The sequence below is a fragment of the Sturnus vulgaris genome, chromosome 12, assembly GCF_052056855.1.
Source record: "Sturnus vulgaris isolate bStuVul1 chromosome 12, bStuVul1.hap1, whole genome shotgun sequence".
In the NCBI taxonomy this organism is placed as follows: domain Eukaryota; kingdom Metazoa; phylum Chordata; class Aves; order Passeriformes; family Sturnidae; genus Sturnus; species Sturnus vulgaris.
This window is the reverse complement of record NC_142254.1, coordinates 14257485-14285075: the sequence shown is the minus strand read 5'-3', so window position 1 is coordinate 14285075 and position 27591 is coordinate 14257485. Positions and strand designations below refer to the sequence as shown.

The window sequence follows — 27591 nt, the reverse complement described above, 5'->3', positions numbered from 1 at the left end:
TAAACAATTTTCCCCTGGGTTATAATTTCAAGCCTCACACAGATTTGAAGTCCACCTACATAAATTAATTCAAATGCAAATTTTCCCACCTGCTACACAATTTAAGTCTTTATAATATGTTTCTAAACGAAAAGATTCCTAGTATTCCTAAAGATATTTGTAGGTTTAATGGTAAGATAGAAAGTAGATTTTTGAGTAATATTCTATATTTGAAGATGATACAAAACAAATAGCATGAGGAGAGCAGCACACTCCTGTGCTGCCTTAAGAAAACTTGCACTACTCACCTTGATATTTCTGTAGGTTTCATTCAGAACCATTTTATTAAACTCTGGATTCTTAAGCGTGTCAAGGAAGTTTGAATATAAGCTGTGAAAGTTAGGCTCAATACTGACTCTTTTCATCACGAGATACTGTGATACCCAGGGCATGAACTCTTCTTTCACTGTTTCCTTCAATTCTTCCACCTATGCTCAAACCAAAGACAAAGCACAGCACAAAACAGATGAGAAGATAAAACCTTCTGGGGTCAGCTCTGAGAAACACACAGTTTATGGTCAGTCAGCTGCTCCTAACACTAAAGTTACTTTTCTATAAAAAAAGAAATATGTGAAATCAGTCTCATTATCCAAAGATCTGGTCAACCAGTAAGGACCCAATCATGAAATGAGCAAGACCTAACAATTCACCTCTCCTTCACTTCCCAGCTTTTTACCACACAACTGGAAATAAATGTTGTCACCTTACAAGTTCAAGCCATCTATCCATGAGACAACAGCACAGGTGGCATCCGAACCGTACACCTCAACCAGTTCAGAAAAATCCCTTAATTTCTGCTTGAAATACCAGAGCTTCACCTTGCAACATTTAATGTTACCCAGTCCAATTATGATGTGAATGTTTATTTAAGATTAAGAACAGGTATCTTTTACCCATCTCTCCTTTCCCTGGAAGATTTTATCTCCGAAGGTGTTAAAGCAGAAATTGCTGGAAACTGTAATTTCTTTACAGTGTGCTCCCTCCTTAAGTTTTTCAAGTCAGAATTTTGTAGAAGTGTAATCAGCCCACACTTAAAAATTAATATATAGAAAAAAGATTAAGAGTATAAAAGTATAAAAAATTATTTTTACTAGCATTCTATCATACTTGCCTTCTGTGTCATATTTGACTGAGACAGGTTATTGAAGATGAAAGCAATTTTTTCCTGGACATTCTCTGGAGGTTCCACAATCCTCTCTGTTTGGTCTGTTGCTACTAACAGCGTATCAATGTTGGTAGTATTAATGGAAGGCTGGAGGGAGAACAAGAAGTTAGGCATAAACAATACCTAGAGGTGACATGAAAAGAAACTTTTGCCCTGTTCTGTCAAGCAAAAATAGAATTGAGCTTTATCAGGGGACATCTACTGTCTCAGATTCATTTTCAGCAGCACTCTGAAGGAGCCAAGTGATTTTTTTATTCTAAAAATTATGATCAATACTTAGCAGAAGAATACTGCTGCAGAAAAAGCCTCTACATGGACATATAACAGGTGCCACTGCAATGGCACCCTTTAGGCCTTTAAGCCTGTGTACAATTATAGCTTGGAGAAAAATCACAACACAATAGTAAGCAGCATTTAACACAGCAGGGAATCTGCAGGAGCACTTCAGTGCTGATTTGGGAAGGAGAAATCCCAGAGGTTCATTCTGAGACCAGATCCTCATTCAGAGATGCCAGCTGAAGTAAACAGAATGTGACCCTGGTCCCTACAGCTGCAGGTCAGACCCCCTGGTACCTTGCAATTAAGTGAAACAGCGACGCAGTTTTAAGTATCAATCCTGACTGGAGTTTAGAATGGGAAAACAAACACCTCAAAGTAACAAGTTGCTACATGTCCCCCCAATTGTGCTCACAACACTTTCAGCTGTGTTTGGCTTTTGCCTCCTTTACAAAGAACTATTCAAAGACAGTCCCAAGCAGAAAGAAAGGCTCAACTTTCCAGTGCATCAGCCATCATACAGAACAGCACTGCCCATCATCAGCATCCACCCGGGACCAAGTGTGCCCCAGAACTTTCTGTGCAACAGCCAATTCTATCTATGGGTCAACTCTGTAGTAACTCTGACAAGAAGTTCAGAGTTGCTTACACAAGTGACCAAAGATGTGAAAAACCTAGTGCAGCTGGAACTGGGAGGTCAGATGTGTGCAATGTGTTCTTAAATACCAAGCAGAAGAGCAGCTGCCAACTACTTTAAGAGTCCTGTTGCAAGTCATTAAAGAAACAACAGTTCTGTAATCTTCTTGATAATTACAGCCTCAAGAACACATTTCAACTTGACCCCAGAGTAATTGAGTAGTGTGATGATGAAAAATGCCTTCTCTCTACAAAAATCTTGGCCACATTTTAGAAAGTTATATGCTTTAAATCAAAAACAAGCACCACAGTTTTAAAATCTATAGTACACAAATTCAAACAGATTCTGTCTGTATGTGTTCAGTCCAGAGCAGCATCTGTCCCTCGGGGAAGGGCACAATGACAATTCTCACCGGCACATCTTTCTTGAAGCTGACTCCAGTTGGTCGGGTGATTGTAATGGTTTTTGCCACAGTGGTGGTGGTTGAGGTGGTCACTATAGTGCTGACTTGACCAGCAAGAGGAGCTTTTGCTGGAACCTGGGCCTGGGCCTGAGCCTGGGCAAGTGCAATACTTCCAGGGGTGGTGATTGAACCCTGCATCTTCACAGGAGGATCTCTGGATTGCTGTCCATATTCTATGTACTAAAATAGGGTGAACAAGCACATACAAAATTTCACATGCAGCAACGGAATTATAGGCTGATTTTTAGCATGAGCACTATAAAGGTCTGCCAACAATCATTAAAATATTTGATAGTCTTGCCATAAAGGAATCTGTAAATACAACTGTATACCCTGATAAAGCACATCTTGTCACTACGGACTTTCTTACTGCAGAGGAACCTCAAGTTCTGCCTCTGGCCGCAGCAATTTGATGTCAAACATCACAAGACCTAACATGCTTAATACCTGAAAAAAAAAAATCCATCTCTATCCTTCCAGGCCCAGAACAGCAGAAAAAAAGAGGAGAAAGGGCCTAAGAGCAATGTGTGAGTATCAAGAGGCAGGCTACAAAGCAGGTAAGTCGTCTGGAAGGACGCTGACAGCTAGATAGAATAGTCTGAAGCTCACCATTAATAAGCAAAACCACAGTTTCAGAAATAGCCAACTTTCAGATATTTTATCTTCTGAAATAGTTCCTTCCCCACTGCCATACATTTCCCCAGAAACTGGAAATATCATATGGTAAGTTAAGGGGTACAGTCTGAAAGCTGTTAGTGAAACCAAGACTGCTTTTGGACTTTGCTGCTTCAGGTGTGAGCCTCTATCTTCATGGCAGGGCTAAACATTTTTCCTTGTTTAGCTCAGGCTCTTAAGCTCTGCCACTAGGATTAGTTTTTCTGTATTTCTACCAATAAAAGCACATTCAAGGCAGACACCATGTGATGAACACTGTTTAGGACAACAAGGTATTCCCACAGCTCTTATCAGACATTCAGGTAAGAAATTTTTCCTGGATTATTTTATTAGGTCTACATATGAGACTGTATAAACCCAGCTGAATGACTTCTATTTCAGACTAAAACTCCACATCTTTTAAGAGACTGGACTATGAATCCACTGAGGCACTTTAAAACCTTCATGCATGGACACGTGTATTGGTTGATCATGCAGTTATATTGAGGTAGCTAGTTCAACATAAACAACCCAAAAAGATTTATGGAAGCAGGAAAGGCACCTTCACCAGCCTACTCTATTCCAGAGCACAACATTTAAGAAAAGGCTTTTGATTCTGTGGATGTACATGGTCTAAAATCACCAGAGATGAGACTGCTTTTCCAAAGGAAAAGAGAAATCTGCTCTGAAGAATTTAACATCATAGAAAGTGCTGCTTATAGACACTCACCTCCTGTAAATGATGTGGGAACTGTATAAAGTGACTAATAGAAGCCAAGTGCTGACAATACTGGGGATAGTCCTTCAATCTGTCAAACAAAACATGCATTAGTCAGAAGCATAACCCCACATCAGAAACAGTATTAGAGAGAAACAGATATCAAGTATGTCATTCCCATACTGCACCACAGAATTACTTCTGGACTCCTTACAGCAGCTGTGCTATAAACAAAGAATTTACTACAAAATAGTTTTTGCTGCAAAATCTATTTAAAACAAGTTGATTTAACATTAAAGCACAAGACTTATTCACAGCAATATCATCTTTTCCTACATCTCTATACTTCTGACCTAGTACACATTGCATTTATATTCAATGTTTGTAACAAGATCACTGGATAAGTAATTTGTAGTCTGCCTCAATGCATTTTAAACACAAAACGAGAGCACACCTCACACCCAGAATCTTTTCTATCTGCAATTCATTAGAATTTTTGAGAAATTTAGCCATACTTTTCTGTGTAAAAGCAAAGTTCTAGAGCTTAGCTCCCAGTCAGTCATTCAGTAATAACAGTGCAAATGGGACTCCACTGGAAAGCACCTGTGAATGGTAATTACATTCACCCCATTTCTAACTAACACCCCAAGCTGTTAGTTACTTCATCTAACTCAACACTTCACTGATTTTTATAGTCTAAGTAGTTTCAGCATCTCAATTTGTCCCACATTTATATAGGTATCACACTGAACGTTTTAATTTAGAAAGGTTACCCTTAAACTAGCAGATTCACACATTTTGTTTCAAGTCAGTGTGTCTGTGAAGAAATCCCAAAGTTGAGATGTGCGATCTTATACTGCACCATTAGTGCAGGTTCAAGGTTCACAAGACAATACAGGCACTATTAGAAATGTACCAAAACCCACACTCACCTATTTTTAAATCTATCTAGTGCAGCAATACCAAAATAGTACATTTTGGATGCAAAAGGCTTTCGTAAGGCTTCAAGAACATAGCGCAGGGCCAGGCCCAATGCCATATAAGTAACCAGTCCTTTCTCTATGATGCCCCCGAAGAGACAGGCTGTTATGTGCAGCTCTTTATCCGGGTACTGGGGAAAGAAACGATATTCCTCAAACAAGTTCCTCAGCATACAGTTAAACACTTCTCGTTCCCGTTTAATGTTGGAGTCCTTAAACCTCTGCAGCATTTCCAAGACCTGCAAAGAAATTGGAAATTGTTACCAACAGATTTGCTTTATTTCAGTCCTTTCCCATTTTCATGTTTCGTGAGTGTTTGCAACTACTAAGGTACATTGTGCTACCACAACCACAAAGTAACTGCTTCATTTTAGCCAGCAGACACTACATCACTAGAACCAGCTTCCTCTTCAGACTTTAGTGCTCTTTTAAGTGACTGCCTTCACACAAAACTTTTTTTATGACCGCCTACTCCGTTACTTTCAAATTAGAAAAATTAAAATTAACGTTGTGTTCCATAATTTATAACCGTGCAAATATATTAAAGTAAATTTGAAGTACTTCAAAGAGTAAGTACATCAGACCAATAATTACTCTCATAGAGACTAACAAAAATAATTATCAAAAGCTCAGAAGGTAGAATTTGGGACACTTTATATATATGGATCTTGTAGTCATTTTTACATAGCTTAAAACCAAATACATTTAAGATAATTTATACAGACTATTTAAAGACACTCTTTAGCACTTATTTTCAACACAAAAGCTTCCACATCACACTGAATCCTTCCCACTTAGCAGCACTTTAGGAGTGTTAATTAGACCTCTGATGTCTTCAGTCCAGAGAAGTCAAAGCTGAATGTAATGAACAACTGCCAGGTTTACTGTGAAAACAACTTCAACCAAGCAAAAAAGCAATGCTGCAAAGCATCTACCATGAGCCCTTTATTATTTCCCATTAAATCTAATACATGAAGGAATAATAACGATCCACTTTATTGCAAGTCTCTGGACAGGTGCTGTAACTGCTACAGAAGGGAACTCACCTCATCCACAGACATGGTTGGGTGTGGTGGATGGTTGTAAATCCGCTGGAAGTAGCTGTTTGCCTCATCATCTATTTCCTTGCTAAAGTGCTGATTAGCCTCTGGCCACACCTGAGATAAGTCAGCTGGTAAAAAAGGGAACAGGTATGATGCTCAGGACAACTTCAGACAGTCAGGATTTCATCTAGTCCTTTTCAACTCTTCCACCAATCTACACAGAACTGCTAGTCCTTCTGAAGAGTAGGATGTTTAACCTTCCCAGTAGACAGGAACTGCTATTTAAAAATCTGTTTTCAATACGCTATTTTTATTTTAAAAATGGCATCCTAAGATAGCACTAACCTCACGCTGCTCTACTCCTAGAAGCCACTGCATCCCAAGCTAGCCTCAGCTGACAGCTAAATAACTGAATGCAAAACAGACTAGAATAAAGCATGCTACACAACACTAACATGCACACAAACTTGCACACAAACTTTAAGGCCAGCTAGTGAGCTTCCAACAAGTTTATATTGAATGTTCAAGACCCAGAATATAAACCAGTAGTGATTACAGCCACTTCCACTGTTCATCTGTAAAGATAGGTAACTTTGCTGTTATTGCATATGGTTTCTTTGATAGCTCCTCTGTAACAGCCATGTGGAAGGTGTAGCATATGGCTGTGCTTCCTGATCATTTGACTGCTTCAACATCTCACTGTGAGCATGCTGCAGAGGCATAAATGAGTTAAGGATAATGGCTTAGTGTTAAGAACCAAATTATTCCTTTCAAAAAACTATCTTCCCACCACTTTCTGTTTATCTTATTTGTGTGCAATGTTGCAGTCTATTTCACTGCTTCACCTGTAAAGTTCTCTGCTGCAACAGGACCTTACCCAGGTTCAACCTTATTAACAGCGAAACAAAAAACACCCTGGAACCAGGCACATACAATTCTCTGTCAAGAGCAGGACAACACTTTTGTTCAAACCACAGCACAGCAGAAAAAGGACAGAAACACACTATTCATGCAAATCCGTAACACATATTTTTATGCTATCAGGTTTTTTTTAATGCTCTCCCCAGCCACTTGGCAAGCTCTTAGGATACAAGTTTAGAAGCACCTTTTTCAGACTAATATAATAATACAAGAGCCAAACTTCTAACATTTACCACCTACAGATCCAAGCTTCCCCCTAAGGAAACACAGATTAACTGCAGACCACAGTCACACTTCACAGCCACAGACAACACTACCACTTACAAGGTTTCATCTTACTCTGCTGGAATGTAGGCTGGTTCAGTCCAGATGTGCTCAGCTTCCTTTGCACGAATGGATCATTGTTCACTGCAGGAAGGCCCAGGGCTCCAGTTCCTATGCCAGTCAGGCTACCCGTAGTAAGACCACCAACTGAAAAGCAAACCTGTAGTAAGACCACTTACTGAAAAACGAGCAATTGGTCATCTCAGTTGCACCCTCAGAGTATACACTTACCACTCAGCTCCTAACACTTGACATTTCCAAGAACTCAGAGCTTTATAGCTTCATTGCTGTCTAATATCAAGCAGTTTTAATATAAGCAGTTATTCGTCTCTGTCCCAACCTAAAATAATGCTGCTATATTTGTCACAACACTCATCCCTCTTGGCTCAAATCTTTTACCTATTGCAGCTGCAACACTGAGGTGCTGTTTCAGCCATGACCCGGGAGCGAGGACTCCTCAGTCTGTACCATAGTGTAACTCCCTCCCATATGACACACCTGTTTGCCTAGTGTGACTTACCACCCTTAAAGGGAAGGAAACATCCAACTCACCCCTAAGGGGTGGGCTGTCACATTCAGTGTTTCCAACCACAGCAGTAACAGTGCCTTAGCTGTGCCATGTCAAAAACAAACCACTCCAGCCGAAGAGCAGTACCTGGAAGCTGTGAAGAGAGTCCTCCAATGCCACTGAAACCGGTTGTCTGGTTCTGGGTGGAAAGAGGTGGGAAAGCTTTTGCTGGTGACTGAGGAGTGCTGAATGCAGAGCCCAAGTTTGGAGGGAAGCCTTGCATGCTCTGGGTGTGAGGAGCAGCTGAGCCACCTAAACTAAGAGAGGCCATTCCTGCAAGCGAGTCGATCTGAATGAAGAAAGAAGATTATACAGACACCCATAAACCACAATCCAGATGATTTTTGGCATGTTTTGTACAAAGACGGCTACATATCAAAACATTTCTGAGAAAAGCTCTTCTGCCTGGTTACTGTAAATTCTGAAGTCATCCAGATCACCCCAAAAGATTAGTTTGTCTACAAAATGCACTTTTTTCTTCTGCAATCTCATGAAATCCTATTCTTTCACAGGTTTTTCAGAAAGTCTGATTGTTCCACATTCTGTAGTTAAGTGTAACACAACAGCAAATGCTTACAATAAGCAGCATTTACTTCCACTTGCAGATTTTTGTACTAGAGTAGTTTATGTTCTGCAGTTTGCAACATCAGATCTCACCTCAAGACTTACAAAGCTATTTCATTTCAAACTCAAGAGCATTTTTGACTGAAGACTATGTCTACTTTTCACAGCTAAATACCTGAATGAAGTCTTCAACAAAAAGTATTAAGACCTGGTTCATGAATAGGAGGGAAGGCACAATACAGTCTGCCAAAGCAGTAAGTTAAGGAACTGACTAGAACAGCAGAAAATGGTATTATCTACCCAGAAGACAACATGACTACGGACTAAAAGTTGCTGCTGTTTGCTCATCTGAGTTATTTGTAGCAGGTTGCCAAGATATTTGGTACATCTGATGAGCAACTTCAATAAAGCAACAATTCACAAGAAAACCACTCTCTGCTTTGAGTTTACATAATCTACTGACAATTCAGTCATTCTTAAATGCTGAATTGCCACTATTCCATGTGAAATACTTTTCACCACTCAAAAATCTGCCATTGAATGTAACTGCTAGAAGCAAAACCTGTCTGTAATGTGTTGCTCCCAGAGGAGGAAGGGATGATGAGTGGCAGGGATTAACTGAAATGTACCTTGTTTTTAAAAGAGCAGTTCAGTTGAGAGCTGAAGAGCCCCAGTTATAACAAGTCCTTATGCTCTAGCACTGTGGCTTGGCCCGTGAAGCTACAAACAAGACACATCAGGTTCAAAGGCAGTGCTTAATTCTCAGAAGTCCTAGTAAATTTTAGCACTTTAAAAGAAAGCCTCAGTTATTTTAAATAAACCAAATATCTGTCCCTCCTCAGTGCTCCCATCCTATAATACTTCACAGTTACTTCTTACAGACATCAGTGAAGTAAAAGACAGTTCTGAACTACATCCCTCAGACATTATTCTCTAGTTACAAGCAAGCTATCAAGACATGCAAGCACAAAACTACGTGAGCCAGATGATGTTTGACTTAAGTCCTGCAGAAAGAGCTCAACTAGTACAGCAGAACTAGCACTAAATCAACACCACCTTCTGCAAATGCAGCATGTGATTGTTCTACCTGCACAGGAGAGATGGCATCCAAGCTGCTCGCACTGGGCGGGCGTCCTTTGGGCATGACTCCAGGTGGGGGCTGCCGAGCCTTGTTCATGACATTACTGCAGTTTGCTACCATGGTGAGGATCGTCTCTGACAGCTCCTGAGAAACACTCCTGGCATGTGGAAGCACGACAGTGAGCCATGTAACAGTCACAAAAATAAGGCCCTTAACTTATATTAATTTTCCTTGAGAAACTGAGGCACATTTCACAAAAAGAAGCTGCAATATGCCAGGAAAAACTACATTTTGTTATTAGAAAAACTTGCCTTGATCATCTCCCAAGAGAAACGGCTGTATTTAAATAGAAAAGTTTAAACTGTAGTTCTACAACAATCTCCAATAGACTATTCCTTTGTTTTTGATGATTCAAATACTCCTTTATAGTTATCCCAGCAAGTAAGGTGATACAGAAGGCTGGGATATGTACCCACATGGCTCCAACAAGTTCTCGGAAGAGCCTTTGTCTGCTGTTGTCCACATTACAGGTTATATAACAGCCTGCCTCATGAATTAAAACACAGATAGTGATGCTGTGATCCCTATTTCAAATCTGCCCCTCGAGGCTTCTTCCTGTACCCAAACTTCACCATTTACGGTTATTCTCATTCTGAATTTCATTACACACAAGGTCTCTCTAAAAGATGAGATACATGGGCTATGTACACACAGACAAAAAAAGAAGAGGTAAATACCACCACCTGCTTCACTAAAACTCATCTGTCTACAGATTGAAAGACATGGTTCACACACTGGCACTAAACTCAGAGACAGGAAATTTAACTATTCAAGGAAAACAGAATCAAAAAACATCAGAAAATTCAAACTTAGACACAAAGTCATTGCACAACCCAGAGCAGTCAGTACCTCTTTCCAAAGTGTTCCATGTCTGACTGCCAGGTTCTCAAACCAAAAGGAAAGCCAGCTCTGTTGCTGACTTACCTAACCACAGACATAGTAACAGAACACTAACATTTTCCTTTTGGAAAAAAACAGCCAATTATTTATGCTTTCCCGAACTTCAGTTATACCTTTTTGGTGAACTGCAGCTAAAGCTGCAGATTCCTTCTTGTAATGGTGCAACTATCCTAACACAGCTTTGTTGCTCTGTTAACCTTATCTGAAGATTCCTCATTTCAACTCAATTTTCACAAGCTTTTACTGCTCAACCCTTGGGATGAGGGGAAAAAGAACAAAGGAACCATTCTAGTGATTAAGGTGGAAGAACTGAAGATAAGCCTTCAGCTTTGACAGGTATCCTGTTATGGGACACCCAGAATTAGTTAAGGGCTTCCAGCTATTCTCCAAAGCCAGTGATCCACTACGCAGTGTGGGGAAAATCCCATCCATGAGAGATGGGCATCTGGGGAGGTATCATGGGTGACCAGGTTTCTATACAGGGCAATGGACATATTAGTAACTGTTTCACAAGCTGCCTTGTTTGCACTCTTTTAACATCCTCTTAATAGAGCCTTGTTTCAAAGATTTCAAAACCAGTTGTCTTGCAGGGAATGTTTGAAAATGCAATCAGAAATCTACTTTCAACCAGACCTGAAGACAGAGCTCTGAGCTTGGCACCCAGAAGACTCAGTATCGACAGTATGTATTTGCCCTCACCCCAGTGTCACAGTCTCAGAAATCTCAACGTTTAAATGTATGTATGACCAATTGAAATGCACCACAGGATTTTTTTTTTCTGATGCAGAAGGCATTTCAAGACCATACAGCACTTCAGTTAGCCATGGAATGGGTCAGGGGAGTCTACAGTTCACACATGGTTACCAACCTCAGGCTTTTGCCCTCCTTTTTTTGGGGTTAAATTTGCAGTCTTTATGCTTATATACTACAACATGCTTTTGCAAAACAAATTCCAACCTGCTTTAGACAGATAATATGGCAGCCCAGAATGAGGACAAAGGCAGACTTACAATCTCCAAGTTGGATATTTATGGTGACTGGTTAAGCCATTTGTGCTTTGGAGAGAACCACTAATGTTTTGTCCCACCATCTAGGCAGACTAAAGGTTAACTTTTTTATCATATCAAGAGACACACTGCTGTATCAAATTGCAAACATTGCAGTATTTTTAGATAGAGCAGAACTAGAGGTTTAAAAAAAAAAAAACAACCAAAAAAACCCCAAACCCAAAACATCCAACCAACCAAAAAACCCAACAAAACCAAAACCCACAAAAAAACCCCAGTCTGCATTTCAGGCAAATGAAATTGGTGGGCTGAGAGCCAGGGACCAGAGTCTAGAGCAACAAAAGTGTCACTGTAAGGAAAGTTCCAGCTTGCTGGAATCACACGTTCATTTCTCTTCCCTCTTTTTTTTCCCCCAAACACTTTCTTACAAAGCAGCAACAAGCCTTTTATTCTGGAGGCACAAGTACACAGAAGCCTCCTCCCTGCTCAAGGCAAGGACTGAGAAGTGACCATTCCCCACACTGACACGATTGACTGTGCAGGACACAGCTGGGAGGAGAGGGCACTGCTGCCCCTCTCAACTCACTGCAGCTCCACGAGGGAAGGACTTCTCAAAAGCAGCTTGTTAATAAATTACATGGTTGGTCAGCCTGTGGTGCCTGCAACCTAGCCTGACTTCATTGTAAAAACACTCAGTAATAGAAGGAACACTTATTTCTTTTTGAAGACATGATGCCACAACTGCAGTGTTCACCAGAGATAAACAAGCTGCACCAAAAATAAGTCTCAGAACATGCAGGGACCTGGTGGCTAAAAAAAGTGTCTCCCAGGTCACAAAACAGGACAAGAACTAACTATAGCCTAATTAAAGAGCAGGCTCCTAAATCAACAGATTTAAGATATAGCAGGCTTCAGCTAGTCAAGTGCAACCTCCCAAATGTATTTCATATTTACTGTGATTTTAACCTTCTAGTCTTTACAACGCCTGCTTCCATTTATGACTGAAACCTAAGCTAATCAAAGCAATTGCTTCATGAAAGAAATCCAAGCTTTTTCTTTCTAAAGCTCAAAGAGAATAACTAATGGAAAATGACTGCAAGTAGGTCAAATTCTTGTATAAAAGGGAATAAAAGTAGCTATAAAAAGAAACCAAAGGCTGTGAGAATTGTGCCAGTAGAGAACTAGTGGCGTTTGGAATTAATGGAATAAATAAAACTCGGTAACACATTAAAATTCAGAACACAATGACATTACATGCAATTCAAATCTACAGTTAACTATTAAACTCTACAACAGACACTGCAGCATGCAAAATAAAGAATGTAAGTTCATTTGTGAACTACAATCTCAAAAGATGCACTTTGACTTGAAAATTAAGAGCTAACTCTTCAGACTAAAACATGTGCTAGACCATTTTATTTCAGAAACAGCACTGGAACTTCAGTTGTACAGGTTCCAGCAGAAAACAGGAGAATCCCTTCTCTAAAGTCTTACAAGTACCTCAAATTTCCTTTCAGTTCCAATACTCATTGTGACCAACTCTATGTTGGTACTAATTTCCTACTGTCTACATGAGAGCCATGAATCATCCTGGGTACCTCTAAATATGTTTCTTATCTCTTCCAATTCCACACTGGCTAAGCCAAAGGACGCAGCCTAAACCTCAAATTAGGTAACGCACACTTGGACATGCCAGCAGTATTTGGTACCGAAATGTAGCAAGAAAACAAGCCCCATCTCCAGCTTCCAGTCACCCTGGCTTGCACACTGCACTACACTGCCTCTCATTACCTCTGAAATATTGCTGCAGTTCAACACCACTTTGATCTGACAGCATTAAGAAACAACACCACAAATGTTTTGTTTTACAATTTTCAGTCATATTTACTATGTGTGTACACAGAATTTAAAGACTGGTGTGTCCAAGTTAAGCTTCCATCAACCCTTCTGTATTCTGTCCCTGCCTCTAGCAGCTCTCAAAAATCCAAACCCTTTTCTTTTGACTTTAGCTAAACAATCGAAACTGCAAAAGATGTTCAATATTTTACACCTTCAACTACTTTGACTCACTCTCAAAGACAACAGAAGTTACACCTGTCTAGTTTCAGTCTCAATTACACTCCCCACTTTTTTACTGCACATAAGGACAGCATGAGTCCTTTGTGCCAAAGCAGTTACCACACAGAAACATCTGGTTAACACAATCACAAAATCCGTTATACAGCCATTGTTTTCCAAGCTGTTGTCCCATTCTGTAGCCATGGACCCTTTGTCTGGATTACAGCCCTGTATCTATCTAGTCATTGACAACTGATTATCAACCAGACAGCCTCACCGAAATCAGCTCACTTGTTTGATTATAAAGACAATACTCAAGCTCTTGTGATCTAGCCTAAAACAGAAGTTTCATTGCAAAATTAAATGTACTACTGCACCTATCCCTGCTAGCTCATACACTCTCACTAACCCTATTTTTCACAAGAAATTCCAAACGAACTGTGACCATGTGCCAAAAAAGCAAGCTGCAAACAGATTACACCTTCAGCATAAGCAATGTAATTCTTACCCAGCACAAGCTTGCAGACAGGCCAACATAGTCGCCAAGGTTTCTGGAGGAAGCTGAGCACTTTTGGGCTGATCCTTCTCTGGAGCAAGACCACCCAGGATAGATGGACATCTTCTCTTTAAGAAAGTCATACAGGCCTGGATGAAAGGTTCCTGAGGAAAAAAAAATGTTATCTTAATCTCCCACACCACATCCAAGACACTATTTCAAACTTGGCAATTGCACCATGGAAAGAATTGCACTAAGCTACTATAGTTCAGTGAAAAAGTTGAACTATCAAACCATGGACACTTTTAACAACTTTAAAACTACTAATAGAATTGTTAAAGTGACTTAAGTTGGTCACTGACAAGAGTGCAAAAATAAAGAGAAAAATCCTGCTTTACCCCATGCTCCCGAATTTTATCTGTGAGCCATTTGTCAAGTTTGAGGTATTCCCGTCGAGAGGCAAGTGCAGCAAGGTCAATAACAAAGGCAAATGGAGTACCATTTAGCAGCATTGACAAGGCCTAAAGAAAGAAAATCAGAAGACTACTAGTGAAGACACACAGATACCCTCTTTTTTTTCTTTCTAGTTCCCATACATGTTTAAGTAAAGAAGTTTTATTATGACATGCTGCTATGCTTGCTTTGTCAACAAAGATTGGTACTATCAACTTCACTTATAGCTCGCTTGTGAGACAAATAAGCAAGAGCTCTGATTTGAAATCATGACTTCACCTTCTTTGAAGTGACCTTGTGCTGACAGTTTTAAATTCCTCTGTGATATGAAAAACCACCAGCAAGTGGTCAAGAGCTACCAAATTGATACTGCTACAAAGTTAAGCAGAAGAACCTAGCATTTTCCTGCAAACAGACCTCAACCACTTCAGATACTTGCAATATCTCTGCTCCAAGAGGTCATCTCTGAACACTTTAACTGCTACAACAAAACTGACTTCACACAGCAGCTGGTGCTCTTGCACTTTGAGACACCCGATTGTTTTGCATCTAACTTTAGGAAGCAATAAAGGCCTCAAAGAAGTTAGTCACAAATTCCAGTCTTTTGTCAACATATAAAATCTAAGAAATAGTAGCATTGTCAAAAAATCCCCATCCTATTATGTTTAGCAGAGCCACCTTCACACAAACATCTGGTATTTTTTCTACAGTCTCATTTCAAAAATATTCAAGGTTAAAACAGTCAAAGCTCTTCCTGGATTCACACTACATTCACACAGCAAGCAGTTTTGTTGTGCTGCTTCCCAAGGTACTTGTCAGCTAAGCCAGGATAGCCAACCCCACTGCAAATACCAAGTAAAATGTCTTGGGCTCACAACAGGACAGGCTGGAAGCATCTGCAGTCAGATACCACAGCTCAGCTGAAGAGTACTTTTAAGTCACATGAACGTACACTTTTTTTAAGATGAGGGACAGCAGCCACAAATGAATTCAGACATCCCTAAACAATGTAATCCTTACTAAATTAGTCTAAGTTAAGCGTAGCTTTTGTTAAAAGACAAGCAAGTCTGCATAAGACACCAAACAAAAAATAATGGCAGTATTTTGCAAAACTCACCTTCAAGTCTTGTGCCACATCAAGAATACGTGACAATTTTGCCTGGTCATACTGCTCCCCTCTCATGTACCATTCTGCCATGGCATGCATGATAAGCTGACGAATTGAAGGAGATTGACCCTGAGGAGAATTAAATTAGGATTGTACTTAATGATTCTAGGAACAGGATCAATTATATGAACATTCAACAGGGTATTCCACAACTAAAAAGCTTAACAAACAAAAGATTCACTCTTAAGCTTCAGAATTTGCTTCTGATTTGAGCTCTTTCTATGCAAAAATAAACTATCCATGAGCTACAAGTAAAGGATGACAAGTAAAGCCGACTGCAAATGGTAGATACATACATCCCCACCTCTCTACTACCACTGTCCAGGACCAATTCCTCTCTATCATAGGCAAATTGCTTTTAGGCTACACAAATATTTACAAAACGTTATGCCTGACATGATGTCCTGAAGTGAAAATTCAGTACCACACCTTAAAAAGGAAAACATAGTACCTAGATCTTTGCTCATACAGGAGCAATTCCAAAACACAACACAATTAATATTTTTATGACAGCAAGGGTTTTGTTTAAAGGAAAAGTGTTATGGAATGGCATCATATTCCACAACAATTATTATTCAGTGCCCTGATCTGAAACCTGTGGAAAAATTGCCTCTTCTGCCATTTTAAGGCCTCATGCAAAAAGCACTTCACATCTGTTCTACCCCTCATCCTTCAGTTTAAAGACTTCCATCAGGAAAATATAAAACATTCATAGCATGACCTCAGAGGTCAAATTTCTTGCTATTAACTCTACTCTACATAAACTGGGAAACACGTTTGCTAATGCAGATTCTCTCTGATCCCAGAGACTTCCCCTGCTTTAAATTTCGTATGACTTCTCTTTGTTTAATTACCAGTGCACACAATGATGAAGGCCACACCAAATAAAACATCCATTAGAAGTATGGGATTTGCATACACTGCTACCATATCTCATCATTGAAGCTCTCCCTGACAAAGGTCAGCAGCCAGTCCCAAGTTTTCAGAAAACACCGAGAATGAAAACTTCCCATGCTGGTAGTTTCTTTATGTCTAGAATAGCCTTCATCTTTTTCGCAAGTACAAAAGAGATTATTTTGGTTTAAATTTTCTCACCTCTTACTACTTCAAGTTTTTACACATTAAATGTGTGAGGTTGATAGTTGAGGGGGTGGGGTAGGTGATGCTGTTGTGAGGTTTTCAGGAGCTTCTTTTGGGTTGTTTGGTTTTGCATTTTTTCCTTTTTCTTAAAATAAAATTGTGGTCAAATTTGTTTAAAGCTAAAGGTTTAAAAAGTCAAACTTAACTTGGGTCTCTGTGCTTTTCCAGGAATATTTTCTCAGTGAATATTATTGAAAAGCAAACCATAACAGTTTGCTTCAAGTCAGGGAAGACACATCCCATTACTTTGCATAAACCATGGAACATTTACCTCTTGGGTTTTATACTGATCAGTTCATAAACCAATACAATTGCTGTACCTGTTCAACCCATTTAACAAGTTTTCAAGTTACAGGAACAAACTACAGTGAAAATGCTTACCTGTCCATGCCATGCATAGTGCAAAATGATGGCTGAGTTGGGATGGTTGCCAAGGAAAATTGGCATGAGCGTGGAGATGAGTTCATGGCGCAAGGTATGCCAGGACGTGTTGATCTGCAATAAGGCCAATACCAGCATATCTGGGCAATGCTTGATAGGAAAACTGAAGAGCTGCTTAACCTGTTCATACTGCCCCACTTCTGCCAATCGTAACAGAGACTCAATCAAATCCAGGCTCTTCCTAACAAAAGAGAAGAAAAAAGAAATAGAAAACCCCACAAAGTTACCAAGCAGCAAGTTTGCAGGATCCTGGATTCAAGTATTTTATGGAAGCAACTGTAAGGACATATAAAGCAACACCCAGTGCAACCTTACACTGCAGCTCTTATCATGTACAACTAAGCCTGCAAGAAACCAAAAAAATAACTCAAGCTCTTAAGAGCTCCTAATTATGTTAGGGAGGAGACAGAACTGAAAGGTGATGTTGAAAAAATTCAGCTTGAGATGGGCCACTTGGATAATTCAATTTCAAACATACTTCCAGAAATAGAATACACTTTTTAAAACACCTCAAAGTCCCCACTTGTGAAAGTTAGTTAAGATACTCTACTTGTTTTGCCTGCTTTACAGACAAGTGTTCATTGCCAATTTACTTGTATTCTGGGCTGTATAACTGAAAAAGAAGCAAGTATCTGTTCTGAAATAAGCTACATTGCTATATCAAAAGAGGGGTGCAAAGGTCAGCTCAGAAAGTCACACCAGCCAGCTTTATGCAATAACTCACCAATAGCCACATACACTTACAAATTAAATTTTAGGACTTTTTTCATACAAGTAGAGCAAGTTTCTCTAATATCATCCTGGGAAAGACAGATTTGAGTTTCAAACTACCTCCTCTGTCCCCCCCTTTCAGCTTGCAGAATATGCCAAAACACATCAGCAGAAATTCTCCAAACAAGCTGGAGACTCCAAGAAAAGCAAGGAATTATGGAAGTACACAGGAAGTCCTGATACTGTGAATAGCTTCACCAATCAAACATGTCACAAATACTAATGACTCACCTACTGGTATGTACACAGCTACAATAAATCTGGCTATGTGAAGATACACCTTTGACCAGACAAGTAATCTTACTCTAACTCTATGTATGAAAAGCAGTTGAGAGCAGGTTTATTACCATGTAGCAATTTCTCGATTGTCATCCTCTGGTGGTGCTTTCAGGATGTCTGTGGCAACAGTATGGCAAGGGTAGTCAGCAAAACAGAAGATGTCTGGGTTTATGAGGGAATGTTGGATGAAGGAGAGCTGGAATAAAAAAATATATCAGAAGTAGTTTAGATATCAGAGTTTCAGGTTTCTTGCACTTTATCAAGTGCCACATTTTGAGAATGATACAAATCAACTAAGCAGCAGAGATGAGCCAAGCTTCACTGTGTGTTTTATGCAAGACTGAACCTCACATTTCTAGAATTTGAGAATGATGGGTACAGATGTGCTGAGGGTAGTTGTTTGCATGAAGCTGCGGCCTTTTTGTGTAACCAGGTAAGCACCCCAGAGCACTGCTACTCAGCAGCAGTTCTATCCTGAGCTGCACTACACACCAGAACTCTGCTGGGGCCAAAAGTAGGGTCACAATGCACAGCAAGTGACCATGTCCCAGACAATGCACTCAATCACACACTGTACTTCAGCAACACACCTGAGGCTTGTGCCTTACAGGCCAAGGTCTCAAATGAGGATTATCTAAACATTCACACTACTAATCTCCATTTCTCATTCAAGAAACTCAGGAACTTTGAAAATACTCTACAGTTAGAGCAAAAACGCTGGTAAACATACCTGGCCCTCTGCATGCTTCCAAGGTCTGTATATGGCATTAACTGGAAAAACCTCCATGCCCAGCCCTCTCTGGATGCCAAAAACGACAATATTCAGGCCCTTGCTATCACGAATCTGAAATCCTGGATGGTCCAATTCATATGTTACTACTTTGAAGTCCAGGGTAGGGTTCTGCAACCAGACAAACAAGGGTTGTGAGCACTGCACATTACCATCTTCAGTACTGTCTTGAAAGAACCCCTCTTCATCAGTATTGTACCCAGCTTAACATCCACCCAACTTTTAGTTGAAAGCAAGGGTTTTATTTTAAAAAGAGATGTATTTATATAGTTGTGACAATTCAATGCAAGTTAAATGTTTTAAACTACCCTGTGAGATTGCACTTCCCCAGCACTAGAGTAGCTGTCTCGCCTTCCAAAGATTTAATTAACAATTCTTTTAGAACCCCAAACATATAGCTCCTCTCTCGGCATATAAACTTATTCCTTTTCTAGGCATCCACACTCTCTGATAGAAGGCAGAAGGGTCTGATCTGCTGGCAAGTAGAACTTGCTCCTCCTTTTGCAAAATGTAAACTCCAAGATCTTGTGAAGATCACTGTACTTTCAGGAACAGTGTAAAACAATATTGATGAGGGAGCTTGAGGGAACTGTGGCCATTATGGAATACAAACCACTCATTTCAGAGACAGGTGAGCACCAGAGACAAAGCTATTTTATGGCCCAAGGTTCAGAAAAACAGAACAGTGAATTCTGCATACATTAGAGGGAACATACAGAAAAAAAATCCCATATAAGGCAAACAAAGGAAATGGTACTCATATTTAACTGAGTTCATTACAAAAATCGCTGCTTATAAAGTGGTGGGAAAACTTTCCTATTTCTATAGCGTTATCATACCTAAGAAGCAATAAAGAAGAGTTTTAGAATGAGTAGCTAAAAAATACTTTCATTTTCATCACTAATGCCTAAAGTAAGAAGTTTCCCAAAACTAGGCGTCTGATGCACAAGACTTTCCACCGTCAGAAATACACTGAAACATGAAAACCCTCAGAGAACACATGCTGGAATACATGGGAGCACTGTGGAATGAATCTCAAACTGCACCCAAGTTACTCATTCAAGTAGCTTCCATTTCCCAGAATTCCTCAAAATTTTCTTGTTCATGAGGGGAAAAAAAACCCCAGCATTTAAGTACAGTTACATTAGAGAGATTCAAAGCTATTCAAGCTGTTGTGGAGCTTAAAAAGGTTTACAATCATACTGAAATATGCCCACATAAAAGACAAAGATGCTCACAAGACTTACCAGCTCTTTAAGAACATCAATCAAGACCTCCACATTCCAGGTATGGGCTTGGCTTCCATCACTCTTATCTTTGCCATCACTCCAAATCCCACTGCCAGGAGCCGAAATAGACTGCAAGTCAAATACAGTGAATCAAACACTAATGAAAAATAAAGCAATCTCAACACCCACTGGCTACAGAACTCCCTGCACTAGAAAGCTATAAACAGAAGTACAGACTAGTAATGACATAAGTTGAACACTTTGAGAATATTTCATTCATGAAAGTATTACAGACATTCACAGAACAGTCAGAAGTACCAGTACTGAATAATACAATTGTTAAATTTATCCTAAAGCCAAATTTTAACTCCTTCTGCTGAAATATAACCCCCAGCACAAAAAGCCACTCACTTGTAATGGAATTCCATCCGTCAATCCCGAATGAGTTCGAGCCATCATCCCCAAAACCCTGGCAACCTGGGCAGCCGTGACTTCCCGAACACCAAACTGCATGATTATGTTGCGACATTCTTCCACACTAAGATGCAACAAAACAGAGAAATCTTACAGGAAAGCAGGGTTCACTGTAGCACAACTAAGACTTCAGTCAAGTTAGTCAAATGATCCAACATAAAACTCCAGGACAATCAAGAAGAAAAATTCAGTAGACAATCTGTGCAATTATTTCCATGAAATACACTGTGTCATGTTTCCAGTTCAAAGCCAGGTGTACTGAAGTGACAGGGATGTCACAGATGTTTCACAGACTATGCTCTGTCAAAGCAAAAGCACAGGGTAGGTTTAGCACTTTTCTTGGTTAAAAGCACTTCCACTATTGACCTGTGATACAGAGCTTCAAAGACTTAAGTTTTCTGCTACCTAAAAGTGAAACAAAGGCTTTGAGAAGCACATTTCAAAATGCTGATGTGCACTATTCAAAGGTAAACTGTGAATATTTGCCCTTCAGCCTGATACAAACCATGGCACCCTGAGCAGAGGACACCAGCAAAAAACCTCCCAGGAGACAAGAGAGAAAACAAAGAGCAGATGCCTGAGTTTCAACTTCAGAACTGAAGGGTTTTTGTGCAATTTTTTTTCCTTTTTTGTGAAAACTTTGTAACTAGGCCAGGAAGATTTATATAGGATGAGTATATAAACTGTTTTATTAACAAGCATGTGTTAACAACGCAAATAATTCAGTATCTTTCAACACATGGTGTTTCTACTTCTTGGTTTAAACAGAAACTCATGTTAATACCTTTGAAATGTCATCACCTCCCCAAAGTAATCAATAGTCTTACTCATTAAATACAGAATTATTTAATTCTACCTTATGCTTCTTACAAAGAAGCAGGCTAGCTTCAATCCTGAGGGCTAAGTTTTGCAAGAGCAAACTTCTTCCAACAGTCTAGTGGGATTTAGCTGGAATTTATGTCTACCCAGACACTTTCATTTTCACTTACAAAAGGCTGATAGTGAAATTCTTATGAAACCTTCACAAGCAATGTGAATTGCTTTATGTAGCACTTCTTACCATGACAAAATTCTACATGTCCCCATGGGCATGCAATACACATTAGAAGAAAGCAAAATACAACCAGAATTCAAATAAATGACCTCATAATACTTGATAAGTTAAGTAGTTAAAGTGCTCTTTACCTTTTACCTCAACAAACAAGAACAAAAACCACCACTACCCAAAATTACAAGCTTGAAATTTTTCTACAAACCTTGCACAAAAGCCATAGCCAACTTCTTGCATGAAATCTGCCAGAGAACTCTCCATCATGGTTTTGGCTATCCCTCCAGAATCAGGCAGGATCCTGTCCATTAGAATGTCCCGTTTTTCAGGGTATAGAAGTGGTGCAAGCACCACGGGGCAACGCTCCTGGGGAAAATCTAAAGGCAAGAGTAACAAAGTGTCAAGACACCCAGAACACTATTTGCATGTGAAAGACTATTCAAAATTACTCCACTGCTGTGCTAGAGTTGGCCTGCTGCCGCAGAAATCAAGAGAGCACTGATGCAGCATCCCTCCATCACATTCTCAGTTCTCTACTGGCACTGGGATACTCCTAGAGAAGAAGAATGTAGACTAAACTAGGTTCATGCAGGTTCACTGCAGCTCTGCAGGTGCCCAAAAGGCCAGCAGCTGTGCTGGTGTAAGCTTAGAACTAGATTGTCACTAACAGCAGTCATCCAAAAAAAGCACAGAGCAGGAAACAATACAGCAGTCCAGCAAAAGCCACTCCTCCAACTCAGGAAATATTAGGAAACAAAAGATCTGCTACTGAAATAAAGCAAAACTAAGCAAGGCACTTGGGCATAGAAAGAGTAAATACTCATTTTTTTCCTTCCTGGGGAGCAAAGTTTGAGAGAGACGAGTAATGAGGAGGATCAGATCTGCGAACCAGAATTTTGCTCATAGTGAAGAGCAGCAAAGACACCTTGTGAGTGGGCCTTCCTGAGACAGCATCGTTGACATACAACATCTCCACACCCTCCAGGGCCATTCAGAGAAGAGTTCCCAATAACCCAAAGCAAAGTGTCAGGAATTATACAAGCTAATGCACTAACCTTTATTAAAATACATATGAACTAAAAAGTTTTATTTAAAAAATTAGAACAAATATTTTGCTCTTGTATAAACGGTAGTTTCCTCTATGTCTGTGCAGAACTAAGGAGTGGGTTAAGTTCAATTATCTTGAGTCCAAATCCTCCCTAGAGTGGTAAGTTTACAGCAAACATTGGTTTTGCAAAGGAACAGACTACAATGGCAGCTTTCAGGAAATGAACCAGAGTTTAACTCAGAAGCTCCTCTCTCACTGTGCCAGTGTTTCCTCAGGGATCTGCATCTAATATAATAAAACAATGCTTAAAATGCACCTATTTGAAATGGCAATTTATGTTCCTTACTCTGTAAGGGGTTTTCAACTACAGTGCACTGAGCTGCTTTAGTTAAATCCATAAATACCATGCTATACAAGCAAACACAGACTTGAATATCCCTTACTCAATGTTTATTTATCAAAATTTTTCAAGAACATGAGACCACATTACTGCTCATTGAAAGCAAAACCGTACATTAGGACCCAATACCAGAACAGTGGTACTATTCTGTCAGTTTAGAACTATGAGAATGTACCGAGTTCTAAGACAGCAAGCTCCCCATCACCTCAGCACTCTGCACTGACAACAAGTCATGAAAATCCATCTCAAAGTCTGCATCTGCTCAGGCTTCCTGAACAACACCACTTACCTCTACGTAATGTTTTAAGGAAAGCGTCAATCTGCTCCTGTCCTACCCCAAAGGCTCCCTTCTGCCCAAAGAGGAGATGGGAGAGGAGAAGGTGCAGGACCTCTATTGCAATATCTTGGAAGCCACCTTCTTGATTTCCACTGACGTCCGCGTCAATGTAAGAGCGCAAAAGATCCGGGAGTTTCTGTTTGATAAACTGGGCAGCTTTTGGAAACAGAAGAGGTTAAGAGTCAAAACCTGGGATTCTGTTTTAATATGAGATTCATTTAGCTAGGTACCATTCTTTTAGTTTGTTTACCACAAGCCACAACAGCTCAGATTTAAACAGAACCTCAGAACTCAAATATTAATAGACAACTACAAGTTAAGATATCACAATACTCCAGCTTGATTCATTATCAAGCAACTCATTAATTAAACGGTCCTTCAACAAGATGACTGTTACCTATTGCCCCTCCCAATGGCACCACTAATTGCAAGGTCAGGTCAGGCAGGCACCCATCTACCCATCTAGAAAGCATACTGCTGCAAAAGGCTGTCCCTCCTGCAGAACTTTAGAAAACTTACCAAAACCTCGCAGATCTGAGCTGAACGAGTTCAGTAAAGCCAGACCAAAAATTACCTACAAACAAAAACAAACATCATAGTAAGGAGACCTCATCCTTTCTAACTAGCTAAGTAAAAAAAAAAAAAAAAATAAAGTATTTTTGAAACAAGCGTTCACCTACCTCTTGAACTTTACTTAATTTGATGACTTTACTCAATTGGGCAAATAAATGGGGTGAAGGCTTTAGACTCTGAAACAGGTAGAAATAATAACATGAAAGCTGTTTTGGAATTAATCTCATTTGCAATGTGTCAGACTATGCAGAGTCTATTTGCAAGCTTGGAATATTAGTAACAATCCTGCTGTGGATTAACACAAAGCTTCTATAACACTATCTATGGCTTTCTAAACCACTTTCCAACTACTTTTGGATACATCTCATCTAAAAGGTTCCTCCATATATCCCACTATTAAACCACTATCATGGCTTTCATATTGGAAGAAACAGAAGCACTACTGATTTGTTTTGGTTCTGGAGCCATAAACAATCCATGAAGTACCAACATTAGATAAAGTATTAAAATTAAGTTTGCAGTCATTCTGAGTGATTGACTAACTTAGTTTAACAAAAAAAGCCCCCACACCAACCAGGCAAGCTCAGCTTTGGAAAATTTTACTACAAGGAACACAAGAGAAAACCAACTGGTTTCCTAGAGACCAATTCAGTGCAGTTTCTGACACTGGGATCCCATTCAAGAAGCATACAAACCTTCTGATAGTGCAAGGGATTGTCAATGGCGTACGACAGCGTCGAGATAAAGTTTGGTTTTGTAATCAGCGACGCACACTCCTGGATCAGAAATTGAGTCTGAAAAGAACAAGGTAACTTGAAGATTCACAGTTTCATAACAGGACAATAAAAATAAACTACTGTGCAATGTGTATGGAAAAACTAAAAGAAAAGTACTTATGTAAGTGCCCAAATCCTCTCTAACATCAACTAGCTTCGTCAGGTTTGCTTTGCTTTTAAGACTGACAAAATGATGAAACATTCTCCATCATATGTGCAATGTTTTACTTTCTGTAAACACTCTCACGCATTGTAATAGATAACCCAAGAGTATTTGATTCATGGTAAGGAGATAAAAAGTCTTCAGCAAAATTGCTCAAGGACGATAACAGTCCTGCATATAGATATAGCACCAGGAATGTCAGTTACTGGATTCGGACAAACGCTTAAAATGCACAGAAAGGCTTTCAAAGCAGAGCACTGCATGTAAAAAGAGCATTTGTACTGATGCAACCTGCTTTTTTCCAGATCAAGAGATTGTAAGTCAGATATCAACAATTATCTTCTGATTTTAGGATGAGCAAAATGTGCTTGCAGTTGAAAGGCCATATAACCAGAAAAGAAGTTTCTTTGAAGCTACTGCTTCTAACCTGCCTTTGTGCTTGATCTGCATGAAATCCCACCGCAGATTTTTAAAAATCAAAACTAATAAACAGATGTGTTGGTGCAAACTGTACCTGATGAAAATCTTTGCCACTGCTTTTACCATCGCCACTGAAATCCACGTGCGAGAATAGACAGCGTAGTAAATGCCTGTCTGCCTCGGGACCGTGCCTATTCACAATCTGGAAAAAAGTATCAAAAAAACACCTTGGTAGCAAACAGTCATAACAGAACAAGATCTGGATCTAGTACCATGGATACAGCAGTATTGCTAGTAGTTAAGTCATCTACAGTTTCAACAAAACTGCTATAAAAGTCCCTTTTAATCGGTAACCTAGAAACCACATCGTTAACTCTATTTGCAAATAAGAAGTATAAACAAAGAGAACCTAGACATTGAGAGAAGCCATGGATTTCAGGGATGGTATTCTTATAAAGCTAAGTAATAAGGGGTTTTCAAGTCATTGTCAGGATTCTGCCACCAAAGCAGCCCAGAATCCACACAGTCCATAGCCCCACTTTTCCCCATTTTTTCCTACAGCTGCAGTGACTAACTTTGCAAGAACACAGCCCTGGGACAGCACCTGTGGAATGGATGATCTGCATTTGCTGACTTACAACACCTATGACTCATTACTAAATCTTAACATTTTTGTTTGCATCCCCTACCATTTACCTTAAGTTTAACTCTTGGCTACAGAGCAGCTCATCAGCTTGTTGTGTGAAATAGCTCCAGACTGCTTCAGAACTTGCCCCTTTCTTTACACTCCAACCAAGCAGACAGCATTACTTGTTTTTAATAGAATTCATACTGTCAGAAATGTGAAGCCAATCAACAGCAGCTTGCCTCTTTGGATTTGTTATTAGCTGCTACTGTTTGGCCAATCTTCACCTACTGGCAACATTTTTCCCACTGTTTCCCCTTTTCTAGCTGCAGGAGGGACACAAATGTGCCAGCACAAACCTGCAGTTCTGCTTCTGCTTTGACTGTCTCCACCAAGTCCACTGCTTCACCCATCATGAATGTCCTTGTTTGCCAGTAGTTTCTTAGTGCAAAGAGACAAACAGGGCTGCTTTAGGCTCTGTCTGCTCGGGCTCTGATGTTTGATTGTTTTCATCTCAATTTTTCTACTGTTATCTGACACTATGCTTCCCTTTCCCTCAGAGCCTGCTGATTCCAGTGGCTGCCAAGTTTTGTTCTGCTGGAAAGAAACTTCCAAGTCGAATCTAGCTCTGCTTCTTGACCAGAGGCTATAATATACATGCCTGTGGTATGTCAGTCCAGAGTAAACAGCCCAGCTATGGCAACAACTGGGCCTTTGAAGGCAGTCATACCCCAGGATCAGGAAGATGCTCAGATTGGTGTAAAAGGCAGCAAAACTGAATTGACAGCAAATTCTGCTATCTAACTCAGGCTTCAGAAAACAGGCGGTTTGTTTAGGCAATCCCAATCAAATACATAGATTTGGATGTGGTAACAAGACTGACACAAAGCTGGATCAATTTCCGAAGGAACTACCTGGTGCTGTCACCAAGGTGAATTCATCAAAGTAAACAGATGCCAAAGAAATCTGTACAAACTAAAATCATCCACACAACTAGCCTACACCAGAAGTAGACTGCTTCCTTGCACTGAGGTATCTTCCAAAGGACAATAATTTGAAAATTTAACATACAGGAAAGAAGGGAAGAGAAGGCTGAAAGTGCAGTGTATCATATTTCAACTCTAACTACATTCACAAAAAAGCTTTTCCACGAAACAGGGAATGAGAACTGCCAGTTTTTCTAAAGAAAGAGCTGAAAAAAACCTTTTTATTGGCAGTCTTGATACACATTTACATGACAGTGTATCCAGTCATAAAATCAGATCAAAAATACTATTTTTTTACTGCAGTGGTAACCAAGCACTGACAGGGGCTGCCCAGAAAGGTTGTGGAGTCTCCATTCATGTTGGTAGCCAAAATCTGCCCATATTCCTGGGCAACCCACTCTAAGTGACTGAGCAGGAGGTTGGACCAGATGACCTCCACAGGTCCCTTCCAACCTCAAGCAGTCTGTGATTTAGGATAAAGCTTGAGCCACATCTATTTGGATTTATCAGGTAACG

General features: G+C 39.9%; 1 protein-coding gene and 1 non-coding gene across 3 annotated transcripts in view; both read right to left on the bottom strand.

The window, feature by feature from the left end:
• Window positions 1-27591, bottom strand: part of CNOT1 (CCR4-NOT transcription complex subunit 1) — a 55143-nt gene that overhangs the window by 19770 nt on the left and 7782 nt on the right. Inside the window, exons 3-25 of one of the 2 annotated variants that reach the window (XM_014880704.2) lie at window positions 25559-25666; window positions 24801-24899; window positions 24213-24281; window positions 24052-24106; window positions 23485-23688; window positions 21956-22124; window positions 20637-20763; window positions 20244-20354; window positions 18937-19107; window positions 18275-18402; window positions 17097-17337; window positions 15525-15644; window positions 14353-14475; window positions 13967-14118; window positions 9440-9590; window positions 7876-8077; window positions 7221-7367; window positions 5979-6103; window positions 4885-5171; window positions 3965-4043; window positions 2530-2760; window positions 1151-1291; window positions 288-467 (exon numbers count right to left, since the gene is read on the bottom strand). In XM_014880704.2, the coding sequence (XP_014736190.1) occupies window positions 288-467; window positions 1151-1291; window positions 2530-2760; window positions 3965-4043; window positions 4885-5171; window positions 5979-6103; window positions 7221-7367; window positions 7876-8077; window positions 9440-9590; window positions 13967-14118; window positions 14353-14475; window positions 15525-15644; window positions 17097-17337; window positions 18275-18402; window positions 18937-19107; window positions 20244-20354; window positions 20637-20763; window positions 21956-22124; window positions 23485-23688; window positions 24052-24106; window positions 24213-24281; window positions 24801-24899; window positions 25559-25666 (3420 nt within the window). The remainder of the gene's footprint in view (window positions 1-287; window positions 468-1150; window positions 1292-2529; window positions 2761-3964; window positions 4044-4884; window positions 5172-5978; window positions 6104-7220; window positions 7368-7875; window positions 8078-9439; window positions 9591-13966; window positions 14119-14352; window positions 14476-15524; window positions 15645-17096; window positions 17338-18274; window positions 18403-18936; window positions 19108-20243; window positions 20355-20636; window positions 20764-21955; window positions 22125-23484; window positions 23689-24051; window positions 24107-24212; window positions 24282-24800; window positions 24900-25558; window positions 25667-27591) is intronic. The other variant, XM_014880708.2, reaches the window with a different exon arrangement.
• On the bottom strand, window positions 8974-9109 carry LOC148222388 (small nucleolar RNA SNORA50). The gene has a single exon (XR_015806405.1). It is a non-coding gene; the product is annotated as a small nucleolar RNA SNORA50 (small nucleolar RNA).